The 26,725-nt window shown below is 40.1% G+C and overlaps 1 protein-coding gene and 1 long non-coding RNA gene across 4 annotated transcripts in view; both read right to left on the bottom strand.

Annotated features, from left to right (window-relative positions):
- pHCl-1 (pH-sensitive chloride channel 1) overlaps positions 1–8,794 on the bottom strand; it is a 130,920-nt gene extending 122,126 nt beyond the window's left edge. For all 3 annotated transcript variants that reach the window (XM_071588716.1, XM_071588715.1, XM_071588714.1), the window contains exons 1-2: positions 8,523–8,794; positions 5,796–5,884 (exon numbers count right to left, since the gene is read on the bottom strand). In XM_071588716.1, coding sequence (XP_071444817.1) covers positions 5,796–5,884; positions 8,523–8,593 — 160 coding nt within the window. In that variant the 5' untranslated portion in view covers positions 8,594–8,794. The remainder of the gene's footprint in view (positions 1–5,795; positions 5,885–8,522) is intronic.
- A 125-nt stretch (positions 8,795–8,919) lies between these two features.
- LOC139690754 (uncharacterized) overlaps positions 8,920–26,725 on the bottom strand; it is a 454,110-nt gene continuing 436,304 nt past the window's right edge. Inside the window, exon 5 of the long non-coding RNA XR_011701505.1 lies at positions 8,920–9,018. This is a non-coding gene — a long non-coding RNA (uncharacterized lncRNA). The remainder of the gene's footprint in view (positions 9,019–26,725) is intronic.

Raw genomic sequence — 26,725 nt, forward strand, 5'->3', positions numbered from 1 at the left:
TTTAAGTTTCGTTGCCGATAACAGCAATGAAGTGGATATGAGTGAAAGGAAATATGAGCAATGAGATCAACTTTTCATAGATTTATATAAAAATGCTTAGAAATTTACTTTCCAAGGAGAAAATAGCTGATGGAGTAACTTGGGCTACAAATCTGTCACTCTCATTTGTAGTAAATGGGACAAGTAATCATTAGAATAAAGATCACCCATGGCAGATGGTTTCGGACGAAAAAGAGATTTGTATGTTAAGGGACTGTATATTTTGTGAATTTTATATCGAAACGTCGAGTCACTTTTGAACTGCGCACTACAATACAATCTAATACAAAATAATACGGTAAACATTGCCCTGCCCAGCATTTGGTGATTACAGCCTTCTTTATAATCGTAAGATTTGGCAGGACAACGTTATACAACAAAATATTATTTAGCAGCCTACCAATTACGGCTCAAGAAAGAATTGCGGACTTCGTACAGCATTGTACCGAAAGTTATAATGATAAGAAAATTTCAAGATTGGTGGGTTAAGATCGCAAGCGGGAAAATTTTCCTTGACCAGGTTTTAAACCGCGGGTCTACGACTCGTCGGGCCTATTTTCTAGTAATTAAGCAACGTAATTTTCACTAAAATCCGCAGGTTTTTACCTTTCATCCTCTCTTCCAATCTTGTGTCTTTCTTTGATGTGGTTGTTTATAATTGTCTATGTCTATAATTATCCCTTATTCTATTAATCCATGTGAATATGTGTTCACCATCGGCGGGTTGTAATTTTTTAATGTGTGTGTCAAGGCAATATGGCTCTTCTCCTTCTTCTCGTTATGGGCGCCTTTAAATGTACTACACCTACTCTTAATGATAATGAATGACTGCTTTCCTTCCCTCATGTGAGCTCGTCCATTTTTCAGGAAGTGGGTAAAATAGATCCCGAGAGCCATCTCCCAGCCAAAGAATTGGGGCACTTGGTTAGATAAAACCCCGCGGATTTTAATAGTTATACGTTTCCTCGATGGCTTAATTGGTAGATAATTGCCCCGGCAGGTCGAAGGTCTGTGATCCCAGCCCCGGGCAAGCAAACACCTGCGATCCACACTCTTCCACCATCACTATGAACTTAGCATTCATTTCTTTATCTATTTCTAGAAACGCTCAAAAAAGAAAAACTTTCATCATATCCATGTGAATATGTGTTCATGTAAATGTGAGCATATCAGGCGGTATATTTATTGCGCAATGAACACAAGAGATCGTGGAGATGTACGATACATGATTTGTAAGATTTGTTTGTTCTTGTATAATTTGTTGGCCGTGACGAAGGCGCAAAACTCGAACATTTGGTATCTTAACCGTACCGTCATTTGCCACGGTAGACCTTAGGTAAACATAATTTTAGCAGTCCACGGATCTTAGTAACGTCAAGACGCACAATATGTGTTCCAGTATATGTTATACGGTAGCATTTTAAATTGATTTTGTTGCTTTTTGTCCCTGTATAATGCATATTTAATTGCATCCATCCATTTGTTTAGAAAGGCAGAATAGTGTCATTCATGCATATACCTATGTACAAAATATTAAATAGCGTATCGCTTTACTAATCCCTGAATACAAATATCATTATCAATTTTCAGTGTATACATGATGGTATTATGAGTGATACATCCACTTGGGGGTCAGCATTGTAAGAAAATATAAATATATGAATTTACTATTACCCTGAAAGTTTGCGGTACTATTTATTAAAGAAAGACACCTGAAATCAATGTAAGGCAGTGACCATTAATACTCTATTTAACGAATTTAAAAGTTCCCGATGTCATTACGAAAACATTTATCTCTACTCCAAGGACTTATATATGATGGAACACTAAAAATAGCAAAAAGTTACACAACCAATACAAAGCAATTGTAATATACAAGCACTAATGCGGATGTACTCCAATGCTCCGGAAAAGCAGTGATGCATTAATAATTTCGATTAAATATATTTAGAATGGAAGCCTGGAGTAATTCGCATTCATGGTATAATTTTCTATATGGCAACGCACCTTCCAAACTTAAAACACACAATTATTATTTCGAAACTGGCTGAATCTGTCGGAGGTACACGGGGGCCTAGAGCATCAGATAATTATGAATACGAGGACCACGATATTTCAGTCAGACGTCTAAAGTGAGAACTTTCAGTTCTTGTAAGCACTTTTTGTAAGATTTTGATCTTAGAAAACCTTTGACTTGTTTGTATTATTGATATATTGAAAAGAAGCGGCTAATTTTATCTGTTAAATGGCCTTATAATTATTATTTTATGGATTATTGTCACATTTTGAAAAAAAGAGTTTTAAAATATTAAATATAATAAACATAATAGGCGGTTCCATCAGTTATTTTCATGATCCAATGCGTAGTAGCAGCCGCCATGTTGCCCCTGGCAAGTATAACCACGCTCTGCTTTAATGTAGCGCGTGTAGTCTGCATCTACGGCGTTAGCATAACAAAGAAATTAATCTGCGGCTGTCCTCGTCCAATCCCACCCCACCCGTTTTCTCAAACAAAAGGTAACCTACTCAGTATTTCATATGCATGTTTACTCATGGAATGTGCTAGCTTGGCTTATATATTATGAGAATGAAGAAATACTGATTGAAATCCGAAAAAGCTCCAAAACCTATCGAACGACCATTGACTATTGCGATTGATGCATCTTCTGAGATGCAAATAAATACGTATATAACGGATTATATACAGAATTAATATTTCTCTATTTAATTAGAAATATATACTTAATTTCCGTTCGTTTACAACAGTATTTTACCTGGTAGAGAACTGGAATAACCTGATATGTCACTCAAGTCACCACTGTCAAATTCTGGACTGGTTGAATCGACAGCACATGTCTCCCTTCCGGTGAGAATGTGTTTACGCCAACGCCATTTTTTTGTTTAAATGATGCGAGAAGATCCTTGGATCATCTCCTGATTTCTGAGCCTATTGAAGATTCTCGGGAGCATTATCCACTCCTAGCGCGCTCTAACTTTGTGCTCCCTATGGGTGACTTTGACGTACCGTTAAAAATGTATCATAGGAACACCCTTTCCTTAACATCAGAGGACATATGGAGTGAGAAAGTGGAAAAAGGAGAAGGAAAAAGGGGTCCCTCTCGACGCCAAGACGCACATCTCATTTCAAATGAGTGAAACTCTCCAAGCCCTGAGTTCGGGCGCGGTGTATTTCGTGTTCGCCATCCCAGACGTACCTGCAGGCGTTTGCTGTACATTTACGGAACTGCTTTCCCACGGCAGAATTCGTCATTGACCTCAGTCTGGGGATAGTATTGCCCAGAGAAGAGAAGCCAGCGCAAAGACATGTTGATCGAGATTAAATTAATGGATGGAGACGTGGGTGGAATACATGAATCACCATAAATAACACAAACAATAGTTGCTAAGTGAGAACACTTCCTTAAAAATTCGAGAAGACCAAAAAAGGTCTTTTTAGGAATTAATTCATAGTGGCGGGGAATATCCGCAGATATATGTAAATTGGCGCGTTGGTCCAAGTATGGCAGAGACTTGCGGTAGGGGACAATTGAAGAAAGGGAAATTTTTGTCAAGTGTTGTTGATTAGTTCCAACATTGTATCACTTTTCATGAAATCAAAAAAAATAAAATACTTTCTTCTGCGATGGGAATATCTGGTACAGAAAGGTACTCTTGAAGGACGAAGGGAGCGATTTAATTGCTGTTGTATCTGGTCTCACATTAATGGACAAGAGGTGAAATTATTGTGCATTGATCAGTGAGTAGTTATAATGAAAAATTAGACCAGCAAAGACCCTCAAAATAAGATTAAGGTGTTGCCGACCAGATTTGCATGGGCGGGCGGTGGTCCACTCAGCTGCTTCACCAGGAACACCAATGCCGTTTGACCTGTATTATAAGCTAAGTTTTTACACGCCGGGATCTATAGCCACTAGCCTCAGTGATGTTGGAACATCCAAAAAGCAAAATAATACCACTAACGAGGGTATACATACTTGCAATACGTTGAAACATTGACTCAATATTTATATTTCACAACCATTGAACTTTTAAAAGGAGTAGTACCACTGCCAATGATTTCCTCCCACTGAACGAACGAGATAGGTGTTTTTTCTCGCGCGAGTACTGGATGAGGAAATGTGAATCGGATGAAGCATCAAAGGCAACTAAGGCGGTGAGCTACAGCAGCAATGGGAGTAAATGAGGTAATGGCCGACGCAAAAAAAGGCGGTGCCGCATTTGATTTAAAAGAAGAAGCAGCCGTGTGGATGGGGCGAACGCCCTTGATGTGAGAGGGTGAGCCAGCTGGAGTTCAAGCGACGAGAGAGGGGTGAGGGAGAGTCCGGTATGTTTGCGTTATTCAAACTTCGCTTAGACCATGTGAGTGAAAAAAATGCCTGATCCCTCCTCCTTATGCGATGGCGTCACTGGCGGCACACCAATGAGGGTAGGTGGCGCCATGTCGAACATCTCAGGAGGTCGGGGGAAAAAAAGGTTTCTGCTGCCTCAAACATCGACTGGTGTTCATCGTGCAGTATTTATCCGACACAAATAACGGCCCGGATTTCCGGATTTAGTGAGCAATTCTCTTCTCCCCGGAGAGGCAGAGAGAAAGAGATAGTCCGCGTTGACGGCTGTGAGCCGACCGTGTGGAAAATTACGAGGGATGTGGGAGGAGAGAGGGAGGAGGGGCGGGAGGGTGGAAGGGACGGTGGGAAGGGGGCGGGCAGGAAGGAGGAAAGGCTCGGCTCTGCGAGAAGCGAACGCTCAACCCTCTCGTCAAATACATGAGAGCCGAGAGAGTGACGCAGCGCGTCCTCTGACATTCGGTCGCGCTTAATGAGGGGGCCTCATCCCGCCGTGCCCCCTCCCCCTCAGATACGGGAGATGGAGAGAGAGAGAGGACCTTATTCAGTTAGTTGCTCGGAGGCGGCATTTTCAGACGATGGAGGAGTTGAAACTCCGAAATGGGGAAGCACGCCAACAATCAATCGATGCGTGACGAAGATTGGAGCGTTCTTCATCGATTGACTGATGGATGAGGGGTCACAAATTGGAATCCCATCACGCCCATATTGTCACGCACGTCACGCAATCGAACGTTAAGCGCACGAGCGTATTTTGTCTTTCTTTGACATAGCATAATCATTTGATTTTACCCCATTATGTGATTATTGCAAACTTCCATACCGAAGTCATGGTCCGCGGTCCATTAACTAATTAGAAAATTTTTAAAGGAATCCCTGTCACAAACGTACAAAGTTTTCACTATTTTTTTAATTTACAGGATGATTATATTCACCTTTGAACGTTATTCTTTTCTTCAACGTATTGTTATCATTTCAATTTATGCAAGTTAACCAATAATGGTACGGTTTCTTATTTGAATTAGAGTCAACTCTTTTTAAAAGGCGACAAAATATTTCACGTTCAATTGATTTCTGATCTTGACGGTCGAATACCTGCACTTTGAACAATTTGTGACCCCAGTAATTATTATGATAAATAGCAGAAGACTTTGGGCAAGCGAATGAAATTCGTGAAATCCCTTTGGGGAATTCGTCGGAAGAAGCGAATGGTCAGCTCAAGCGGGAAGGTGGGCACGTGAGAGAAGCAAGTTTACTTTTAATATAACGTATTTTACTTCAATTATGCAATGATCAAATGCATTTATTGAGATGTAGTGAGAGACAAGAAAAGAGAGAGAGTGAGAGGAAGTGAGAACAGACACACGAATAACTCGCTGACACACTCACCAGTCACTGGAGGCAAAAGTCTCTTGTCGTAGCGCGTGGAGCGCAAGAGGTCATCCAGGATCTCCTTGTCCGACTTCCCCTCTTGAAATCTGAAACGATTCACGCGATCATTACGCGGGCATCATCTGAGACTAGGGTTTCCAATTAAACTTTTATCAAACCTACTTCTTTAAACTGATAGAAAAAATCACATGCATGCATACGTACCCAATCTTTTAGAAGCAAAAATAATCATTTTTCTATCAATGCTATCCTATATTTGAAAACCAATGTTATTAATGGCCAGATGGAAACACTAACTCTTATCTCATCGTAAAATATTGCCGAATGCTTTCTTTTCACTAAAAAAATGAACTGTTACCGATAAACCTTTACCATATATATTAATATAATAATATTCCTCGTCGTACTACGGTAGGAGAGATCATCCTAATAAAATTCGAGAGAATTAGGGTAAAACAGAACATTTTTTCCAAGAACGATAAGGGATCAGAATTACATTGTCCGACTTCAATAGGGTCATATTCGGGTCCAAATTATTCTGCTGAGGATTCACCCCTTCCCACACACCCAAGCGGTGGCTTGAAGGGTACAAAAATATACTGTTGTAAATAGCCGGCCTTGAACGGGAATTGAAATTTCTTGGTATGATATAATTAATAAAAATATATGATATATAATATGTATCCCAGAATATCTTTAAAAAAATGAAAATTGAACCTCCTTTGAAAATAAATGTCCAATGTTTTTTGGGCATAATTTGAAAGTTGTCATTCCTTCGACGACAAAAGAGTTCACTTCCGCTGGTTTTACCGTCATCGCCAATCGGCACATAGCACGGTCTGAGAGGGAGAGATAAATTTTACAAAAAAATAATATTTAATTATATATAAACGTATAGCATTATTTTGTTAGTGGTAGTTGCTGCGCAAAAGTTTCCTTTCGAAGGCAAGGGTGAATTGTGTGTACTTATGGGTACATGAAGGTCACAATTTCTAATTTCTTAATATGAAAGTGCCGAAACTCAGACTATAAATTGAGCGCGCTCTAGCTTACAAGGAATAAAATACTTAAATAAGTATTAAACTAAGTAATAAACTTAAAATAAGTATTAAACTTAAATAAGTAATAAACTAATAAAGAGCTGAAACCAAAAGACTGCTAGAAAGCCGCTAAAATATAGAGAACACAGATAACAAGGTCTTGGTCCTATGTAGCACAATTGGCTATGTACATACAAGATTAAGCAAAGTAAATGGCACTTTTTCTCCCAGATGTTAATGCCTCTCGTGCTACGTACATAAAAACACAGTGACATTCAACCAGATACACATACTCGAAAACCATACGAGTTCAGCTAACTTAGCAGACATGTTGAGTATTCTAAAATGGGAGGGTCTCCAAAATGGCAGAAAGAGGAGGAGGTTTGTGGCGATGCATAGAAAAGTTAAAAATGACCAAGCATGGAAATATTTGAGGAAGAAAATTGAAAAACCAAATTTTAATGGAAAATTCAAACAAATTTGTTAATAAAAATAAAAAACACATAAGAAAAAGTTTTCATTATTAAATACAAGTATTGTGGAATTGAATCGGCTACGTGGATGGTTCTTTGAGCTTTTTGAGAGTTGAGTTTGAGAAACATCAACTGTTAGGGATTTTAAGAATAGGTGTAAGGTGAGGTGGCCACTAAACAAAGGGCTAGATGATAAAATTTACAATGATTGTGCACTGTAATGCTTTGTAAGTGATGTGAACTGTTCGAAGTTGGACTACTAAAGAGTGCGATGCTTGTCGGTGCATAACTTTGGACGGGGTGTGATGTTGGACGATTCGTCATTTGTATGGTGCGGTGCTGGATCATGTGTAGCGGCACTAGCTTCGTATTTGCATTCATTAGTTTATTATGTAGCATTTTCGTTTTGATTTTTCAATCAATGTTCATGTTATTGTTTCAAATCTGATTGTGATTCTGGTGACATATGTGTCATCTGATCCTATCTGCGCGAGTCTTTTTTAAATAATAATATAGAAACAACGTCAGAGAGAGCGAGCAAATTAAAAACTGGAGTATATATTTTTTCGTCTTGACAGATACCGGAAAATGTTGATTTATCTATTATTTTTAAATGCTACATGTATGCCCTCGGTCTTTAAAGGAATCCTTTTTTTTCAAGATCCTATTGATGACTATTTGGATGGTTTATCTTCTCTTCATTTCTCTTTAACTGCCTTATTTCATTAATAATGGTAATATTTTTGTATGCAAATGGTCAACGCCTTCATTTATTGAAATTATGCATATTTATCGTCAGGCAGTATGACTATAGCTTGATGTTAAGCTCATTAACATAAGGCCCAAGATACTAATTTTGTGTTCAAGCGGGTACATATAATTGGGTATCTGACATACATAAAGGATTAAGATCAGGTAACTAAAAAGGGTCATTATTCATGACCAAGTAATTTATTTGCTGATCGGAAAGTTTTTAAGATGGTATTTTTTCCTTTGTTGAGTGGAATTACACAAAGAAGATCGTCATTGAAGATATGCAAACCTTTCTTTTCATCTGATATTTTTATTATTTTTTACATTGGCTAATTTATTTTATTTTTACCAATTACGGTGAACGGCACGGTCCATTACTCATTATTTTTACGTGAAAGTGGTTTAGGGCTTTTGTCTGAGCAGCGGCCAGAGGAAGGAAAGAATCACCCCCTACTCACATCTCGGAGGAAGCCGCGGCCGCCGCCTCCCATCCGCCGCCCAGGGCGAGGAAGGCCACGGCCAGGAACATCAGCAGGGCGGCCCCCCGGTGGCCCCCGTGTCCCCGGCTCCCCACGCCCGTCGGGGACACCGGGGTGGGAGTCTCCGGGCAGGATGGCGCCCCTTTGATGCTCCAGCAGCGGTCGGTGGCCGGGTGGTGGTGCCTTCGGCGCCATGCTGCCGTGGTGCGGGTGCCGGGTGCTGGCCGGGGAGGGCTGGTGGGGGGCCGTTTCGGTGGTGTCGGGTGGCGGGTGTCCCTGGCGAACATGGTCCACCCTCTCCTCCGCTCTCCCTCCTCCTCCCCCCGCGCCGCCCCCCCCACCGTCACCGCTACGACCGCTATTCTCACCCCCCCTACCGCCGCCGGCGCAGGCGCAGCTCAAGGGAGAACCTCCCAGCAGGGCCTTCCTTCTGCTCCTCCTCCTGCTGCTGCTGATGGCACCCCTGGGCGTTCATCTGCAAAGAGGCAGACGGAGATTGAACACACTTCCCCCGGAGACTCCAGGGAACGCACACATCATGCATGTCTCATTTTTGGCTTCTCCCTCTGCATATTTGCGCACCGACAATTAAACCCTCACAGGCTCTTCACATGCCCTGGAAGCGTTTTGGCTGACCACCAAATTTGTAAGTTGCTAATCCCAAAGGATAGTGATGGAGAGGTATTTTGATGTGCATCCGTTTGCCACCTCACTGATTTTCGTTGATCATCTGAAAACTGGGGATGTGGAATTCCAGTGGATATAGCGTTGAACTACTAGCCGGAGGGCCCGCGTTCGATTCCCAGGCAACCCTCTGGGGATCCTTAGCTTCACCCAACCTGTGTGATTATTCTGGTACCGGGTCTTCCTGGGAAACCATACGCGGCACGGTGATAGGAAATGACCCCCCTATCCTGATATGTGAATTTCACACACCATATAGGGCTTAGTGAGGGTGAACTCAGCCATTGAATACCACTGGGTGAGCTCTACCATTATCTGCCTAACCGGCCTTCGGGTTGATAACTGTTTGGTGGCTTTCTGAAAACTAGGTTTTCTTAGCTTTACTCCCGTGATACAGTTCACCCTTTAAATTATAGATGTTAACGCCGCTATAATCACAATAAAAAGTCACTTTAAATAATAATCTATGCCCATGTCAAATGCATTCTTCGATTTGCATAATTAATTAAATATTTTAAATCAGAAATCTTAACCTCTGATCATATGACAGGAGGAACTATACCGAGATGGTAACTGCCTTTTCTGGGAATTTTTTCTCGAATCTAAATTATTACTACAGATTGATATATCAGATTTCGGTATTCGGATATTATAAATTGATAAATACTAGATCAACGATTTCAGAGTGTAAAAATCATTTGCTTTGACCTGAAGTTCGTTTCCCGGTCAAGGCGAATAATTATTACTCTCTGAAATTGCTGCATTCTAATGAAGATTAGCGGATGACTCCGTAAAAAAGTTACTATCGTGGCATCTCCCGCAGTTCCTTAAAATACTAGATCATTAGAAACATGATCCCTTAAACGACAAGTGCAACAGATTTAGGCTACGAAAAAATTTCCATATTAACAATATTAATAGATTAGAATAGCTTTATGTAAAAAAATCCTCAGCAGGGCCCGAGGCTAAACATTTCAGCACATGGCAACAATAATACAATGTCAATGAACAAGCCATATTTAATTTGTTCGAAAATTTTGATAACATCTTGCTGATGGTAATGTGCTAAGGTTCAGAGAGCAAATATATTTAAATTATTGTTGATGATTTATGTAGAATTCAACAAAGAGAATTTTCGAATATGAGAAGCCAATGAAACGTAAAACTCACTATCACATGGATCCGATAGTATTTTAATTGGTGTAATATTATTAATGACATAAATGGAATGTTATCAAAGAAAACGCACATACTAAATATTGTGGAAGGTAAAAACGGAAAACTAGCGTGTCAAACCTCATTTTCAGGCTACGTCCCTACGAGTCATTCCCATCTATCATTAAAAAAAACAGAGGAAACAAAGGCTTGGGACGAACAGAGAGAGAAAAATATTCATGAGGCACGTGGTAGAAAAACGCATTGAAAAATTAAAGAAAATATGATTCTCTGTTATGTTAATATGCTTTTCTTTAATTAGTCAAAAGCCCTTTTTTGAGACGTTTTACATTCGAATGGGCAGTAAACGGTGGAGCAACCACCTGAGAAGGCACCCAGGTTTTATGGGTCGTATTTTCATGACGACATACGTCAACTGCCGGGTCAGTGCACATCTGTCTAAAATAATCAAAACCGTAAATTCCTATCCATGCGCTATTTTGTGAGGAAGGAAACACAAATTTAAAAATTATTTAAATTTCAATTACAACAGCGAAAGCTTTTTATAGGGGAAAATCAAAGTTTTGCTAAATCAAGCGAATGTCTCTAAAAAAACATTAAAAACAGAAAGGTTCTCTTCATGACCTTTGAGTTCACGCTTCAAGAGTACTAGCCTTAAAAATTCCTAGAGCAAAATCTCTCATCAAAAATGGGAAGGTAATCACATGCCTTGTCTTTATTGAATCGCTGCTCAAGATTGGAGAATTTTAGTGCGCTTTTACTTTAAGATACGGCGACGAGCCCGGATCGTATGACACGGGTTTCGTTCAACGTGGAATGTCACGAATGACGGAGCAATTTGAGCGAAGCAGAGCTCGAAATCCATAAATTTCAATTAAGTGAATGAGTTACTGCCGTTTAATTTTGTCGCAATATTTTTATACACTTTTCTATTTGGAGCTATTGAATTTCCGTAAACATTAAAGCCATCCGCAGATCAGCGTTCGCTCAAGTGCTCACGCCCGTATTCTCCCATCATTTGCTCAGGAAGTCGCGAGAGGGGGTTCAAATGTGGCACAGCGGTTCGAAGAAATTATTGCTTGGGATTGATTCAAGCAACGTGTATAAGCATAGGCTAAAGCCTCCCTAAATAAAAGCAGCAATCAAGTTAACCGGAACACCTTCTTCATTGAGGGCACATTTACCCTCTTTCCATTATTATTCCCAAGAGACTATATGGTATTATGCCGTTCTGACGGTAAAATGACGCATCAAAGGGAATATTTTGTGCGCTTAGAGTATCCTTTCTATTTCAATTTTTTTGAAGTTTTTTGGCTATTTGCTGGTGTAAATTTCCATATCGAAATTCTTTGTGACTTGGGAATTTAGAAAAATAAGAGCTTTTACTTATTGGACATTCATGTCTTTGGTGAAGAATAATACGAAACAAAGAGGAGTTACGCCGAGAAAATACTTGAAGTACATTAAAAATAGCAGAATTTGAATGAGGTTTTTCAATTTAATTTCCAAAGCATCGCTATTTTAAAACTCAGAGCCAATATCTTATATATTTTATTTTTATGTCAAGTACTTAATCAATGGGAATTTCATGAGATCAGTGTAAAAAAGGAACACATAATATATTCAGGATATGTTTATTTCAAAAGTGGATGGCGAGAGGGCAAAGAGAAATAATCGGGCACAATAAATGGATGCGTTGCTAGTGATAAAAGCCACCTGAAGGAAAAGACGACCAAATCAAGACCTTGTTAGGTTTGAAATTGATTTGAAGTCAATTTGGTTCCCTTTTTTGTATCAGAACTTCTGTTGAGAATTTTTACTGGACTTAGTTCCTCGCTCAATTCATCTACTAAACTGGCGGTCATTGACTTGAAAACCCCTATCAAGCATCAAAGTAGGTGAAGAAACTCAGTTTTTACCACCACGAGGACTTCATGTGGGCGTTTGAAATGCAAAACACTTAACGCATACCTACAATGAAATCTTCATGTGACAATACATGCAGTGCATTATTTTAAGAATCTTCGTATTCCCGAGACGAACGAGTCAATTGGTCTTAACATATTAATTGAAAGACCAATTATTTTACTTTGTCCAATGCAGGATATGATGGCAATCAATGCTTCAAACATTTATCTGATTTCTTTAATGCTGGGATAAACCTTCATAAGACAAAAAGGTTTCTGGAGCTTAACTTTGTTTCTTCAGAACCCCTATAGTTTTCCCCCGTCAAATCATCTTTACATCTACTTACTCGTTTGTTTAAGGCAGAAAATGATTCTTTAGGAAAAGGAGAGCTAAGCTACAATTTAAAGTTTTAGTGCATAGAAGAATGCCTTCCTTGAATGCCTTTACCTCTTGGCAAAGGCATTCAAGGAAGAATAAATAAAAATAAATATTTTTTATTCATTCTATGTATAAAAATAAATATTTTTTTTATATAAGAGTAAATATATTATAGAAATGGGAGGATGGATTACGAATATCATTTCATTATCTCTAAAGCAATTTATTTTGAATGCATATTAAAAGGGAGTAAAAAAATCTTAAAGGTAATATCCACGACTTTCACATTTTTGTAATGGAAACACCTATATTCATCGCCCAGGAAATAAAGTAAAGTCTTGAGAAATAATTATGAAACTTATTCTCTTTCCAGACCACTTTCGAAAGTACAGAATCTACGATTCCCAAAATTTTCCCCAATATGGATTTTACCAATTGAGTAGATAGATAGATAGAGGTCTTTATTTGGGTGAAATTTAGACCTAATGGTCCCTTCTTCCATTTAACCCACCGTAGTTTACCTTTATATTAGGCATTAAACTTATAATTACATTCATATGTACACATAAAAACATATAGACATACATAAATTCATTTAGCACAGATTTGCATATCGAAAAGAAAAAAAGTATATATATACACACATACACTTATGTATACATATATGCATAAATATGCATACACATACATACACATATACATACATACACACACATACATACACACGTGTACATACATATACACACACACATACATACACACATATACGAGGGTCATCCGGAAAGTAGTACCCGTTCGTGAAATAAAGACACAAAAGTAAATATTAACAAACATAAAAAATTTTATTTGAAAGAGGATACTTTAAACTACTTCTCAACATAATCTCCAAGCAAATTAAGGCATTTGTCATAACGTGTGACAAGTTTCTGTATTCCTGCTGCATAGTCCTTCGCCGCCAGCTCATTGAGATACGCGAGGGACCCATCTTGCACAAATTTTTGCATAATGCAGATGGTGTTTAACAATTTCATGAACAATTGTTCGAGAAACATTGGGAAAATGCTCACAGATGTCATCAATTGTGACGCGCCGATCGTTCCTCACGAATTCGTCAACTGAGCTCACCAGTTGGTCTGTAATGACAGACGGTCTCTCCGAACGCTCATCGTCGTGTGTGTTCCCCCTCCCCATGTTGAAGTTGCGACACCACCGCCGAACAGACGACTCGTCCATTACATTGTCTCCATACACCTCCTTTAATTGGCGATGAATATCACATGGGCGAACGTTTCTTGCATTGAGGAATTTAATCACTGCCCTCACTTCACAACTGGCGGCGTTCTCAATTTTTTTAAACATTGTAAACAATCACAGAAACAACACAGGCAATGCTAGCGTCACGCAACTTGGCTCAGAGAAGGCAGACAAGCCACTGAAGCTATCTGACCTCGTCCAGCGGCTACTCGCGTCGTCAGCACTTCATGCGGCACGAACGGGTACTACTTTCCGGATGACCCTCGTACGTGTATACATGCCTACATACACATACATTGAGTAGACCTAGAGTGATGTACTTATCATAAAGTTTACTTTCTAAATCGACCGCGGGGAATCTAAATGACCCACTTGGTTCGATCGTTAGACAAAACTATAAAAATCAATCTATATTTTTGTGAGTTATGCAATACAATTCCAACGCAGTGCGCGAAATTATGATTTATTTTGATTTTCTCATTAAAATATCAGTAATTTAGATTAAAGAGTTGAAAAAGGGTACATAGATAACGGCGGTGCAAGGCAGTAGTTGAAGAACCAGAGGATTCTTCGACAGAATCAGAGGAATGGGACTAGTTACTACTGCAACTGAAAGTGGCGTATAATCAAAAGATTCTGATTTATAGAAATATTTGACACGAGCCCTTCATACTCCTACCTTTTACCTGAATATTTATTTCCAAAATACGCATATAAGTACTACCTGAATATTATTTTATATTTTTAAAGTCATCGAATCTTTCACCTGAATTTCATGTCTACCGGATGATTTTATTCAAAAAGTCAAAATTAACAACGTCATAGGACCGGACTCCTTTGACTATTCTCTCAACATATTTCTTGGAAATTATTCTTCTAAATATCGAAATTTGTCAAGTGTTTCTATCTCTTTAATAAATCAAAGGCAATTCACTACAAGGGGTATAATTAAAACCTTTTTTATCACTATTAGATATGCTAATTGCGTTTGAGTTTGGGTGATATAAATTGAAACAGAAAACGTAGCCGTAATTAGAGGTGGTCGCTAAAATAGCAACTACGTGGTGTAAATTCATTCATCACATGTTAAGTTGGCAGTGGTTAGGCGTTACCTCTAGTTCTAAGTCTGGAAAAATCCTTAATTCACCTGTTAAATAATACTCATGCACATAACTTTAAGCATAGTATCACATTTGGTGCGAACATTTGTGTCGGGAGGGAGGAAAAAAGAGAAGAGCTCATTTATTTTTGAGGAAGGGTGCCATAATCTGTGCTTGAAAAAACCAAGATGTAAAATTATAAATGCTTAGCCCATCGTCGATGTATATGCCCGGATAAAAAACGGGAAATGAACTAGATTTTAAACGATTAATATATATAAGTGGTGCTTGAGCGTTAATTTACTTCTATGTATAGCTCTACGCGATTAATAAGGAATCTGTCGTCATCAGTGCGATTCCATATCAATGCTATATTATAGCGCTAGCAATAGGTGTCATTAAACTATTGAAAAATGGGAGTTAAAAAAATATAAAAACTTGGGTGCACAATTTACCGAGGAATAATTATTGTACCTACATATCATGAAAATGTAAGCATAATTTACTAATTCACATTGAAATATTGCGATAAACTTATTTTCCCCGATATTTGCTTTGTACCTATTCGAAATATTTCACTATATCGATGAATGCTGTTATTTTTACATGAATATTCAATTTGATAGAGCATATGAATAAAAATATATCATTCTGAGATACCTCCTCTGTCATCTTTTACTCACAATGTAGACAACCTAGAGTGAAATTAAAGCAGAGTATAGCATGTAGCATCAGTTAAAATTGCCAAGCTTTTCAAACAACTTGAATTCATTAATAAGTAACGGTATAAAATTACATTTGTTATTTTCTCGAATATTAATGCAGTACTTGTCCATAGACATTTAGAAGGAGATACATTTCATCAATATCAATTCGTAATGAAAATCGATCAGCCACTTTTTACCGCTAATATATTTCCTCTTGTCACCTCCTAACTTAACACTTAATGTAAATTATTTTTCGTGGGAATGACTTTTATTCATAAAATCGTTACGATAACAGATATAGTGCTGCAAGTAATATTAGCTTTGTAAACGACATAGTATTCTTTTGGCGCATGAATTCAATGGAGGATTTAGCAACCGAAACGACAGTTTGGTAAAGTTGGAGATGGTGCCTAAGATTCCATCACCCGAGGGAAATCATACACTTTCTTCGCCCAAATAAATGGACGCTCAATCCTGCAATAACTTGTGAGAGCGAAGAAATCCACTCAAAAATATTTGACTCCCATTAAAAGAAGATAATGTCGCAAAGATATGAAAATATTATCAAAGGAAACGCACCGAAAAAACAATTAATATATAAGTAAATTTATTCATTAGCTTTCACGTATTTGTCATTGACATAGAAAAGTAAATAAAAACTTTAATACTCGATAACGGTTTTCAACTCGGAGTTGACTTGTTTCTCCATTATGTAGCATCAGTGACATAAGAAATAACGTAATGGCTCGGGGAAGCATCGCGATGAAATGGAAAAAAATCGTAATAAAATCTATGAAAAAGTTTTCAACAATAATTCACTGTAAGTAAATACAATGGACTTCCACCGTTTTGCGCTGGAAGCAGCTGAGATTTATGGAAAGAAAATTACCTATTTGTCCACGGAATAATTTGCTCATAATTCTAATGCTCACCTCCGCCCATGAAGGGAGAGCGGGTAGGTGTGCCGAGGTGTCGCATCGACGCCGGGGGGCGGTGGGAGAAGGGAGAGGGGCTACGGAGGGGGAGGAGGAGGGGGGGGGCGGTGTGCGTTGGGCCGCAGTCACTCTCGCTCCCCCTCCCTCCTCCCTCTCTCCCGCGCACGCACGCACGCAGCGAGCCCTCCCCTCCTCCGCATTCCACGCCGTCTCTACGCTTGATGGCGATGAAGACGGCGGTGCCCGAGGCTGGGGGGTGGACTCGCATTCTGTGGCTCCCCCTTTCGGGGTGAACAACAAGGAGGCGGAGAGGAGAGAGAGAACCACAGAGATGATCATTCTTCCTCCCGCTCGGAGTGAAAGAAGGGAGAGAGGGACGCAGAAACGTTCGATGGAAGTAGGAGGATGCGTTCTCGCCGTTGTCATGGGAACGACCAACCCCAATTTCCTCCCACCTCATCCCTCCCTCGTTCCCTACTTCCCCTCTACCCGCTCCCCTCTCCCCTCGACTACGAAGCGGACCCGACCGACATTGGATACGCGCAGTTAGTCGTTCAGTTAGTTGTTTGCAGTGCGGGAGGGAGGGCACTGCAAAAATGCTTTCTTCTCTCAAATGCCTCCCCCTCTCCCCGCCGCCGCAATATTTTCACATCCTGCATCCCACCCCCCCCAACACCACCCCCACTCGAACTCTCTCTCCCCTCCTTCCCGCGCACCCTCTTTCACCAGCACCACGACCCCAATTCTCCCCGCGTTGAATTTCACGGCACATTACGCGCGACCCACGTGGCTCCATCCCCTCCCCCTTCCTTCTCGCACTCTCCCCCCTCCCACCCTACTCTTGGCCATTAGCGGTTTCTTGGCTCGTGGGAAAAAATAACGCCGCCCCTCCCTCTCAACACCCCCCTCCATCCCCTCCACCCCCCCTCGCGCGACCTCGCTCTCGCGAAAGTACCTCCGGGCACTATTCGTCGCACTACTCGCGGAGAGGGAGATATTTTTTCATTTAGAACACGAATGTGCGGATATTCTCCGCGAGACGAAAAACCCATCGGACTCAGAAGGAATTTGAACGCGAGGCTCCCCGGTTGCTCGGGAGTGGGGCGTGCTAAAGATTTAAAACACTGAATCATCATCCCCCGAAACGAAATTATTTGAGAGGGTGCTCCGTGCGAAGCAAAATTCTGCCACTTGCCACCAAGCAATGACATCGGCACAATTAAACTTAATCCTCAGGGAAAATATAGCTAGTAAAAAGTCGTTGGAGATGTGTTAAAAAAAGACAATTTGAGGGAAGATGCTGCATCTAACCGTCAGCCTCTTTCAATAGCAGTAATACGAGTTCGCACTTATGTTCGGCCCCGAAGCCCTTCGACTTTATGCGACCATTAAGATATTGAAGATTAATTTTTCCATCAACCGAAACTCGTCCGTCAACTCGCAACTGTGTCCAATACATCACAATATCTTGTTTGCCCACTGTTCTGTTTTTTATTTTTATTAAGAATCATTGCAGATTATGTTTAATATTATATTTTGACATTATATTGGAATTTTATTTGCATTTGAGAGTTTATATACCTTCTAACCACCTAAAACCAACCAAAGAACACATGCTTATGCTTTAAAGAGAACACGCCGTTTTATTACCGGGAATGTTCAACTTGGGAAGAGGAATTGAACACAAGATTCAGCCAGTGACTGCGTCCACTGGCAGGCTATTGATTCCGCAACGGGTTAGTCAGTTTTCGAGGAGTTTAATTCTGCATCGGACAAATTACGAAGAAATTAATACTAATTCTCACATAATTATTATTAAGGAAGGAAATAAAAGACAGGATGTTTAAAAAAACAGGCATAGAGAAACACTTGGAAATAGATTTTGCATAAAAGATTTACCTGAGCATTAAAGGATTTAAAAAAAGGAAGACATTGAATACCACGAGGAATACGGGACAATTCGACAGTTGAATCTTTTTTTTCATAAGGAACTGGTGATTGATGCAGCAGAAAAAAAATGAAAATGCGACCTTTCTCACCTGGGAAACCTCAGTTGTTATTACAACCATGATTAAACGAATAAAATTCTGCATATATATTTTGTGCTCTTTGAATTTTGAACATTTGCTTTAACACCGTTTATAACAGATTCCTTGTCGTCATTATTGATGATAATATTCATCTACTGATACTTTTGCCATGAAATAATGAATCTAGATTTGATTGTTTTTTTGTGCTATGCTTGAGAGTCATTCATGGCCTCTACCCTCTCGCATTTCGCGCGTTTTCCCGAGTATGCACGCATCAATCCCTCCAGCGATCACTAATATGTATAGAAGTAGCATAGGTGCCAAGCGTCTCGAAGGAGGACATTAAATGACTTGCATTCTATTTTTCTAATCGATAAATCACTGTTGTTCGTTTTGCCATGAATATAGACTAAATTCTCCATTTTACATGGTGATTAATCGCTGATACGTCTGTCTCGTCAATTCGATCCGACTCTTATCCTCTCTCCTCCTTAACACTCACACTTTGAGCCACCGAGACTTGCGTTACGCGGAGCGCAAGCACAAATTAAAGTGATGGGAATGGGAGCTCTTAAAGTCCATCGACTCCCTACAAGTTAGGCTCGTGAGAAATTCAAAGCCCTCTAGTAATATATATATATATATATATATATATATATATATATATATATATATATATATATATATATATATTATATATAACTTTCTAAACTATAAACTAAAAATATAAAATTCCCTTAAACAGTTATACACGTATATATATATATATATATATATATATATATATATATATATATATACTCATATATACAGAAACATATATAAGGAAAAGGGATAGGAACACGTATAAAGGACGAACACAATAGAGGTGGGGAAGGCGGAATCGAACGGATCACAAGAGTAAAAATATCTCCTCAACCGGGACTCGAACACCGGATCTTTCCACTTGCCGGGCGGATGCTCTTAACCACTTGAGCTATCGAGGATAGTCAATTTACCCTGAGATCCGTGGGTCTAATATGTCGCCAAGCGCCCCGATTCTTTCAGCCAAGAGATGGCGTCAGGGGGCTGTTTCACCCACCAAAGGAGAAATAGACAATACACAAGGAAAGGAAAGGACAGTGGGTTAGAATTCATACAACATCATACAGGAAAGGAACAGTGCGTTTCGTGGCACGCATAGCCAGAAGAAAGAGATGAGCCACATTGGCCAAATACACATTCAAACACGAAATCCCGCCAAACGGCGAATAAATACTCATATATACAGAAACATATATAAGGAAAAGGGATAGGAACACGTATAAAGGACGAACACAATAGAGGTGGGGAAGGCGGAATCGAACGGATCACAAGAGTAAAAATATCTCCTCAACCGGGACTCGAACACCGGATCTTTCCACTTGCCGGGCGGATGCTCTTAACCACTTGAGCTATCGAGGATAGTCAATTTACCCTGAGATCCGTGGGTATTTATTCGCCGTTTGGCGGGATTTCGTGTTTGAATGTGTATTTGGCCAATGTGGCTCATCTCTTTCTTCTGGCTATGCGTGCCACGAAACGCACTGTTCCTTTCCTGTATGATGTTGTATGAATTCTAACCCACTGTCCTTTCCTTTCCTTGTGTATTGTCTATTTCTCCTTTGGTGGGTGAAACAGCCCCCTGACGCCATCTCTTGGCTGAAAGAATCGGGGCGCTTGGCGACATATTAGACCCACGGATCTCAGGGTAAATTGACTATCCTCGATAGCTCAAGTGGTTAAGAGCATCCGCCCGGCAAGTGGAAAGATCCGGTGTTCGAGTCCCGGTTGAGGAGATATTTTTACTCTTGTGATCCGTTCGATTCCGCCTTCCCCACCTCTATTGTGTTCGTCCTTTATACGTGTTCCTATCCCTTTTCCTTATATATGTTTCTGTATATATGAGTATTTATTCGCCGTTTGGCGGGATTTCGTGTTTGAATGTGTATTTGGCCAATGTGGCTCATCTCTTTCTTCTGGCTATGCGTGCCACGAAACGCACTGTTCCTTTCCTGTATGATGTTGTATGAATTCTAACCCACTGTCCTTTCCTTTCCTTGTGTATTGTCTATTTCTCCTTTGGTGGGTGAAACAGCCCCCTGACGCCATCTCTTGGCTGAAAGAATCGGGGCGCTTGGCGACATATTAGACCCACGGATCTCAGGGTAAATTGACTATCCTCGATAGCTCAAGTGGTTAAGAGCATCCGCCCGGCAAGTGGAAAGATCCGGTGTTCGAGTCCCGGTTGAGGAGATATTTTTACTCTTGTGATCCGTTCGATTCCGCCTTCCCCACCTCTATTGTGTTCGTCCTTTATACGTGTTCCTATCCCTTTTCCTTATATATGTTTCTGTATATATGAGTATTTATTCGCCGTTTGGCGGGATTTCGTGTTTGAATGTGTATATATATATATATATATATATATATATATATATATATATACTCATATATACAGAAACAGATATAAGGAAAAGGGATAGGAATACATATAAAGGACGAACACAATAAAGATCCGAGGTTCGACTCCCGGTCAAGGAAATATTTTTACTCTTGTGATCCGTTCGATTCCGCCTTCCCCACCTTTATTGTGTTCGTCCTTTATATGTGTTCCTATCCCTTTTCCTTATATCTGTTTCTGTATATATGAGTATTTATTCGCCGTTTGGCGGGATTTCGTGTTTGAATGTGTATATATATATATATATATATATATATATATATATATATAAAATATATATATAATATATATATATATATATATATATATATATATATATATATATATATATATATATATATATACACACATTGCCGTTGATAAGTGACATATTTCACTGCAGTGGTGTCTATTGTTATAATATTCATTCACTTCTTAAATTTGAAATACTAACAAGCAGGAATACTCGCGTTTCTACGCACTAATGTTGAATATTGAAAGGATATTACCTATTTTTTTTATTAGGTATTGAAGAAATCTTTAACGGTAATGTACCAGTTAATGTATTAACACTAACTACCAAATGGTACGGTGACCATTTTCTTGCCTCTCCTAGCAATACACAGCTTGACATCGGATACTTCAATCCGAAATACTCCCTTCCTCCCTTCATTTCATTCAGCATGCCTATCCTATTTCTTCCCATTTCTCGCTTGCCTAACATTCTCTCCTCTATCACAGTCCTCAGCATCCCATTGTTCCGAGGGAAAAATTGCTCCCCTGCAGCTCTTTATGGTCTCCGGTTCATCTACGTTGCCTCGTTTTTGGGGGTCTGAGATAAATGCTGAACGTCGTCCTACTTTATCATTATGGCTGAAATGTACGCGAAGAAACGCAAGAGGTCGACAGTCTTGTTAGTTCAAATTGAGGTCCTCGACAAAAATATATTTAATTCTTCCATTTTTTATTTTACGCTTCAACATTACTCCTGTTTTGTTTTTTTCACATTTTCTACAGTTAAAAATGAGACCATAAAACGAAGAATGTTGATTTTTGCACAAACATTGGGCCATTGAAAAGAGGAAAGGTCATGCTTTGTTCTACTTTAGTCTTATGCATCTATATATTGTTCATAGGAATGTTTTCATGATAAATATCAAACAATAAAATAAATATAAACTGAAAAATAAAGTAGAGCCGACGAGGGAATTCATTCAGTTTTGTTTTCTCGTGGATTACAATATTTTACCGATTACCCGTAGATGATTATTCCTGAAAACGATAAATATGTTAACCAACAAGATAAAACTCAATTTCCACTATTGTATACGATGGGTGATAAAACAACTCCGTGAGTGTGTCCTAACTCATGGATGGTTCCTTCGCAGCACACCCTTTCCGCACTTGTGTTGTGGAATTTGGATTCGCCCCACTTCCGCCCCACCACCGAGCAGCGAAGCGGATAAAAGGGAGGAAAAACGTTCGGGTTATGGAGCTCGGAGCTCCTGAAAATGTCTAAGAAAATGGAGATTGAGAGAAGCAACATAGAATAAAAAAGGATACGCGTACGACTTTACGTTTTCAGGACATCGTCAAGTATGTGTAGAGAAATACGGAACCCACCCAAATCCACCGTGTAAGAACGCTCCTCTCGAATGTAAAATGCCATACATTGAGTGCCCGAATGTTCGCTCCGCCGTTAACTTTCGTCTCAATTTCCGCGCGAGAGATCCGAAGGAAGGAAAGGGTGCGGGGTGCCCCCGTTACCTGGACACCCCTTTCCGTTATTCACACGTGCTGCTCTCCACCGCAATGCCTCGAGGCAGGGGCCGATGCCCTTGGCTGCTCTCCGACCTTAAGACTTTCGCGTTTACATTTGCATTTAACGAGTTCGGCATTCCGCCGCATGTCGCGCTCCCTCTCCCGTGTCCATGGTAACGCCCTCTCAACCTCCTCATGTGCCACGACCGTCCCGCTGCCCCATCTTCCTCCTCCCCCATCCTCCCCGGAAAGCGAAGGGAATTCTCCTCCCTACTCCCGGCCCGCTTCCCTTATCAACCCCACCCAACCCAACCCCATGCTCAAACACCGCCCTTTTTTCTTCTTCCTCCCACGTCCCCCTCCCATCCCCCCCTCTCTCTATCTCTGGAAAAAAAACGTAAAACCATTCCCATGGCCAAAGAGTTTTCATCCCGATGCAGTGCTGCCATCTTTCCGGCTCCTTTTTTACTCTCCTGCGGCGCACGGGTCACCAACTTCCATTCTCCGCCATCAGAGGCGGGCAGACGCACCACGCTGCCATCGCGCATATTTTACGCGTAATCCCATCTCCGAAAATCCCCGAAAAGGACCCAAAGAGGAAAACGGTCTCCCTCCCCCACCATTGGCATATGGACTTTTAAGGTGGAACACGCTATAAAAAGTGCTAAATTCGCGAGAGGATTTATGCATGCAAAATAATGGAATCAACTGAAGCTCTGAACCTGGGTGTTTCTCATTTTTATATCATGCACATCTCTTTTAGAAGATTTATATGCGATGTATGTATGTATACACACTCATTTATATGTATACTTTTACGTATATATGAAACAAATCAACGCTCATTATTAAGAAGGTGATGAATGTCTACAGTTTACATTCATACACTCACTGTGAGCGATATTAAAGGGTTACTCATTATTTAATAAACTTTCTAATGTAATTGAAGTACACTGACGACGTCTGACTCCTGAACGTTCGATGTGGAGGGCACGTTGAGGGCGGCACTCCATTCGTCGAATGAGTTGAGAATATTTATATCTGGAAGTGATATTACTGGAGAGCTAACATCCACCTATTTCCTAATGCATACTATCGCTGGTAAATTATACATAACATTGAGTTTCAACGATGAACCGAAAGAACAACATTATTTCAATGGTAACTGATAAATACTAAGTGCAGTGCTTCTATGAATGGGTATGTGTGAATGAAAGAGCATCAGCAATTGGCACCGTAAGTATACGGCGTTGATCAATAGCAAACGTGTTTCTTTGCCCTTGCAGAGAGACCCAGATGGATATGGGCTGATGCTGGATGCTTAGTGTCAATACAAACAGGGCGCAAACGGCTTGATAAGAAGTGCTAGCGTCAGTAAAGGGGGTGTAAACGGCCGGGCTGAACGGAGCCCACAGGATTCCGGAGAAAATGAGCCTTCTTCTCAATAGGTTGCTGCCGATCTGATGGCCTCTCGTCGACGCGGTCCCGCAGCCGTGGGAGTGGCCCGGCCGGAGTAATGAGTTCTCTAGCTTAGGTGTAACACTTTCACGCTCAATAATTCTTCCTCCATAGAATGACTGGGTGGAAGCTGTTCCAGGATATATGACTGATTTCGCTATGAGGTCCACTGGCCCTTTCTAACCGGAGGGCGCCTCCGCTGGCATCTGTAGCCTGGCCTTGGACGGAAGTCTAAAACCGAATTGATCGGACGACACCCGTCACTCATTGGAAATACTGTTCAGTCTTTGCAGCCCGACATCGCCCCTCGTACAGATTTGACGCACTGCTGCCCTCCGTTATTTTCTCTCTGCCCCGGTGCGCCACTTCCTATTGTTTGCGTATCACTCCATTGATTGGCTATGAGAAACCAATGCGTTTGTGGAATTAAAATTACAATGTGTAAAATTTGGCCTAAACGCGCTCAGTCTAATCAAAGATGTGCGGACTCGGAAGAGCACCCACAATCGACCGGCTTTCGGGCACACTTAACGAATACTATACAATTTAAATAACTCCCCTAGTTCCGTTGACCGAGCGATTTGCACTGTTTTCAAATTATAATATCATATTTTAAATTGCTTCGAGGCGAAAACATGAATAGGGATATCAAATGCATCCCTGAATTTAATCGTTGGTCTATCACTGCAGCTTTTTATTTGGTTCTACTTTCTGTAAGGCGTAATGAATCAATCATAATGTCACTTGTCTCCATTGATCTCTTCTCCTCGGTTTCTTTAGTTGCTTAGTCCACCCGATTGGCTTCCTAGAATGAAAACTGCGCAAAATGTATCCACTGCTGCCAAGGAAAACCTCCAAGCTAAGAAATAAATACCAGTATACAGCCGCTACTCGTCACAACATTGAGCAACACATGCCACGATTTCGCTCACCTCTGAGGTTCTATCAATATTTGGAAAACGATCTAAATCATATTATCTCGCAATATATTTTGAAAGGCGATCTATTAAAATATGATTGAATTGGAGCAAGTATCTCTAGAAAATGTGCATTCGGTATACCAATGGATATAGTTTCCATATGAATGAGATCAACATGATTTAAATGTGTTGCAAGGAGAAATATTTTATTAAGGAATAGAGAGTTACCCGATGTTTTCATCAGAAATTATTTTGGTAGAATAAATCTTATTGATTCGATTGTTGTCTTTCCAACTATGCATCAGGTGAACATTTTTTCAGTAAATTTATTCTTTTGACTTCTGTTCAACATATCTCGTAAATTTCCGCTTTCATTTGTCGAATTATTTTAGTTTAAACACCTTGCAATACGAATTACAATTCCTTAGATAACCAACCATTAATGGCTTTAACATGAGAAGAGAAGTCCTGCAAAAATATTCCAACATTTTAAACATTTAAAAAAATCGACCTCATTCTTATCGGGAAAATGAGAGACGAAAATGAATGAATATCCTGCGAAAATAATTGGTAAAATTTAGTTGTTTTTAGGGATGTAACCTTAAATTCAATTGGGAAACGTAAAATATTATTAATGCGTAGAAATGGTCAGTTTCATGTATCGCCACTGGAGGAATACCCGTCGCATTATGCCGCAGAGTGAATATTAATGCCGTCACACACGCACGAACATCATAAATAAAAGAACATCTACCGTACGTGTTCTCCCCATGATGAATAACACTTCGAATGTGATTATAATAAATCATGTCAATTATTAGGAAATATAAACACAGAGCTAACAATAAACATTTTAAAAATTGATAGCTAGTGAAGAACAGATACATATGCAATCCGTGGATTAGTGGTACTTTTTATGGAAGGCAACCGACAGCTCCATAAGGATGGTCAGGAAGTAATGAAGGACGGAGAGAAACCCAGCGTCGGCCTTGGGCACAGCTGCTTTTTACGAAAGGCGCCAAGGGGTCCGCAGCTTAATTTCCCATCCGACTGAAGGCGTACTCACTCAAAGTGCCCTCCACAAAGCACCTCAAGTTGGGATCGAGACACCACTGAAAATATCTGTCATCACTGGGATTCAAACCCGGGCCCTCAGGGTGGGAAGTAAATACGTTCGCCGTTGCACCATCCCCATTTCCCTCATGGAATAGAAGCCGAGGAATAGTATTAATAAAAAATCACCCTTATTCTCATAAACTGTCTTGGTGGGGAATTATTATTATAAACTCATTGAAGGGTTTGGCTACCGTAGAATAACATTTTTATATGCGTGTTTACTGCAAGACGGTTTTAATATGGTGGAATGAAAACCAGGAGCTGATTTAAATGAGCAGAATGACTGGCCAGTGG

This window comes from Hetaerina americana, unplaced genomic scaffold (genome assembly GCF_022747635.1).
Source record: "Hetaerina americana unplaced genomic scaffold, ioHetAmer1.1.p SCAF_3, whole genome shotgun sequence".
Taxonomy (NCBI): Eukaryota; Metazoa; Arthropoda; class Insecta; order Odonata; family Calopterygidae; genus Hetaerina; species Hetaerina americana.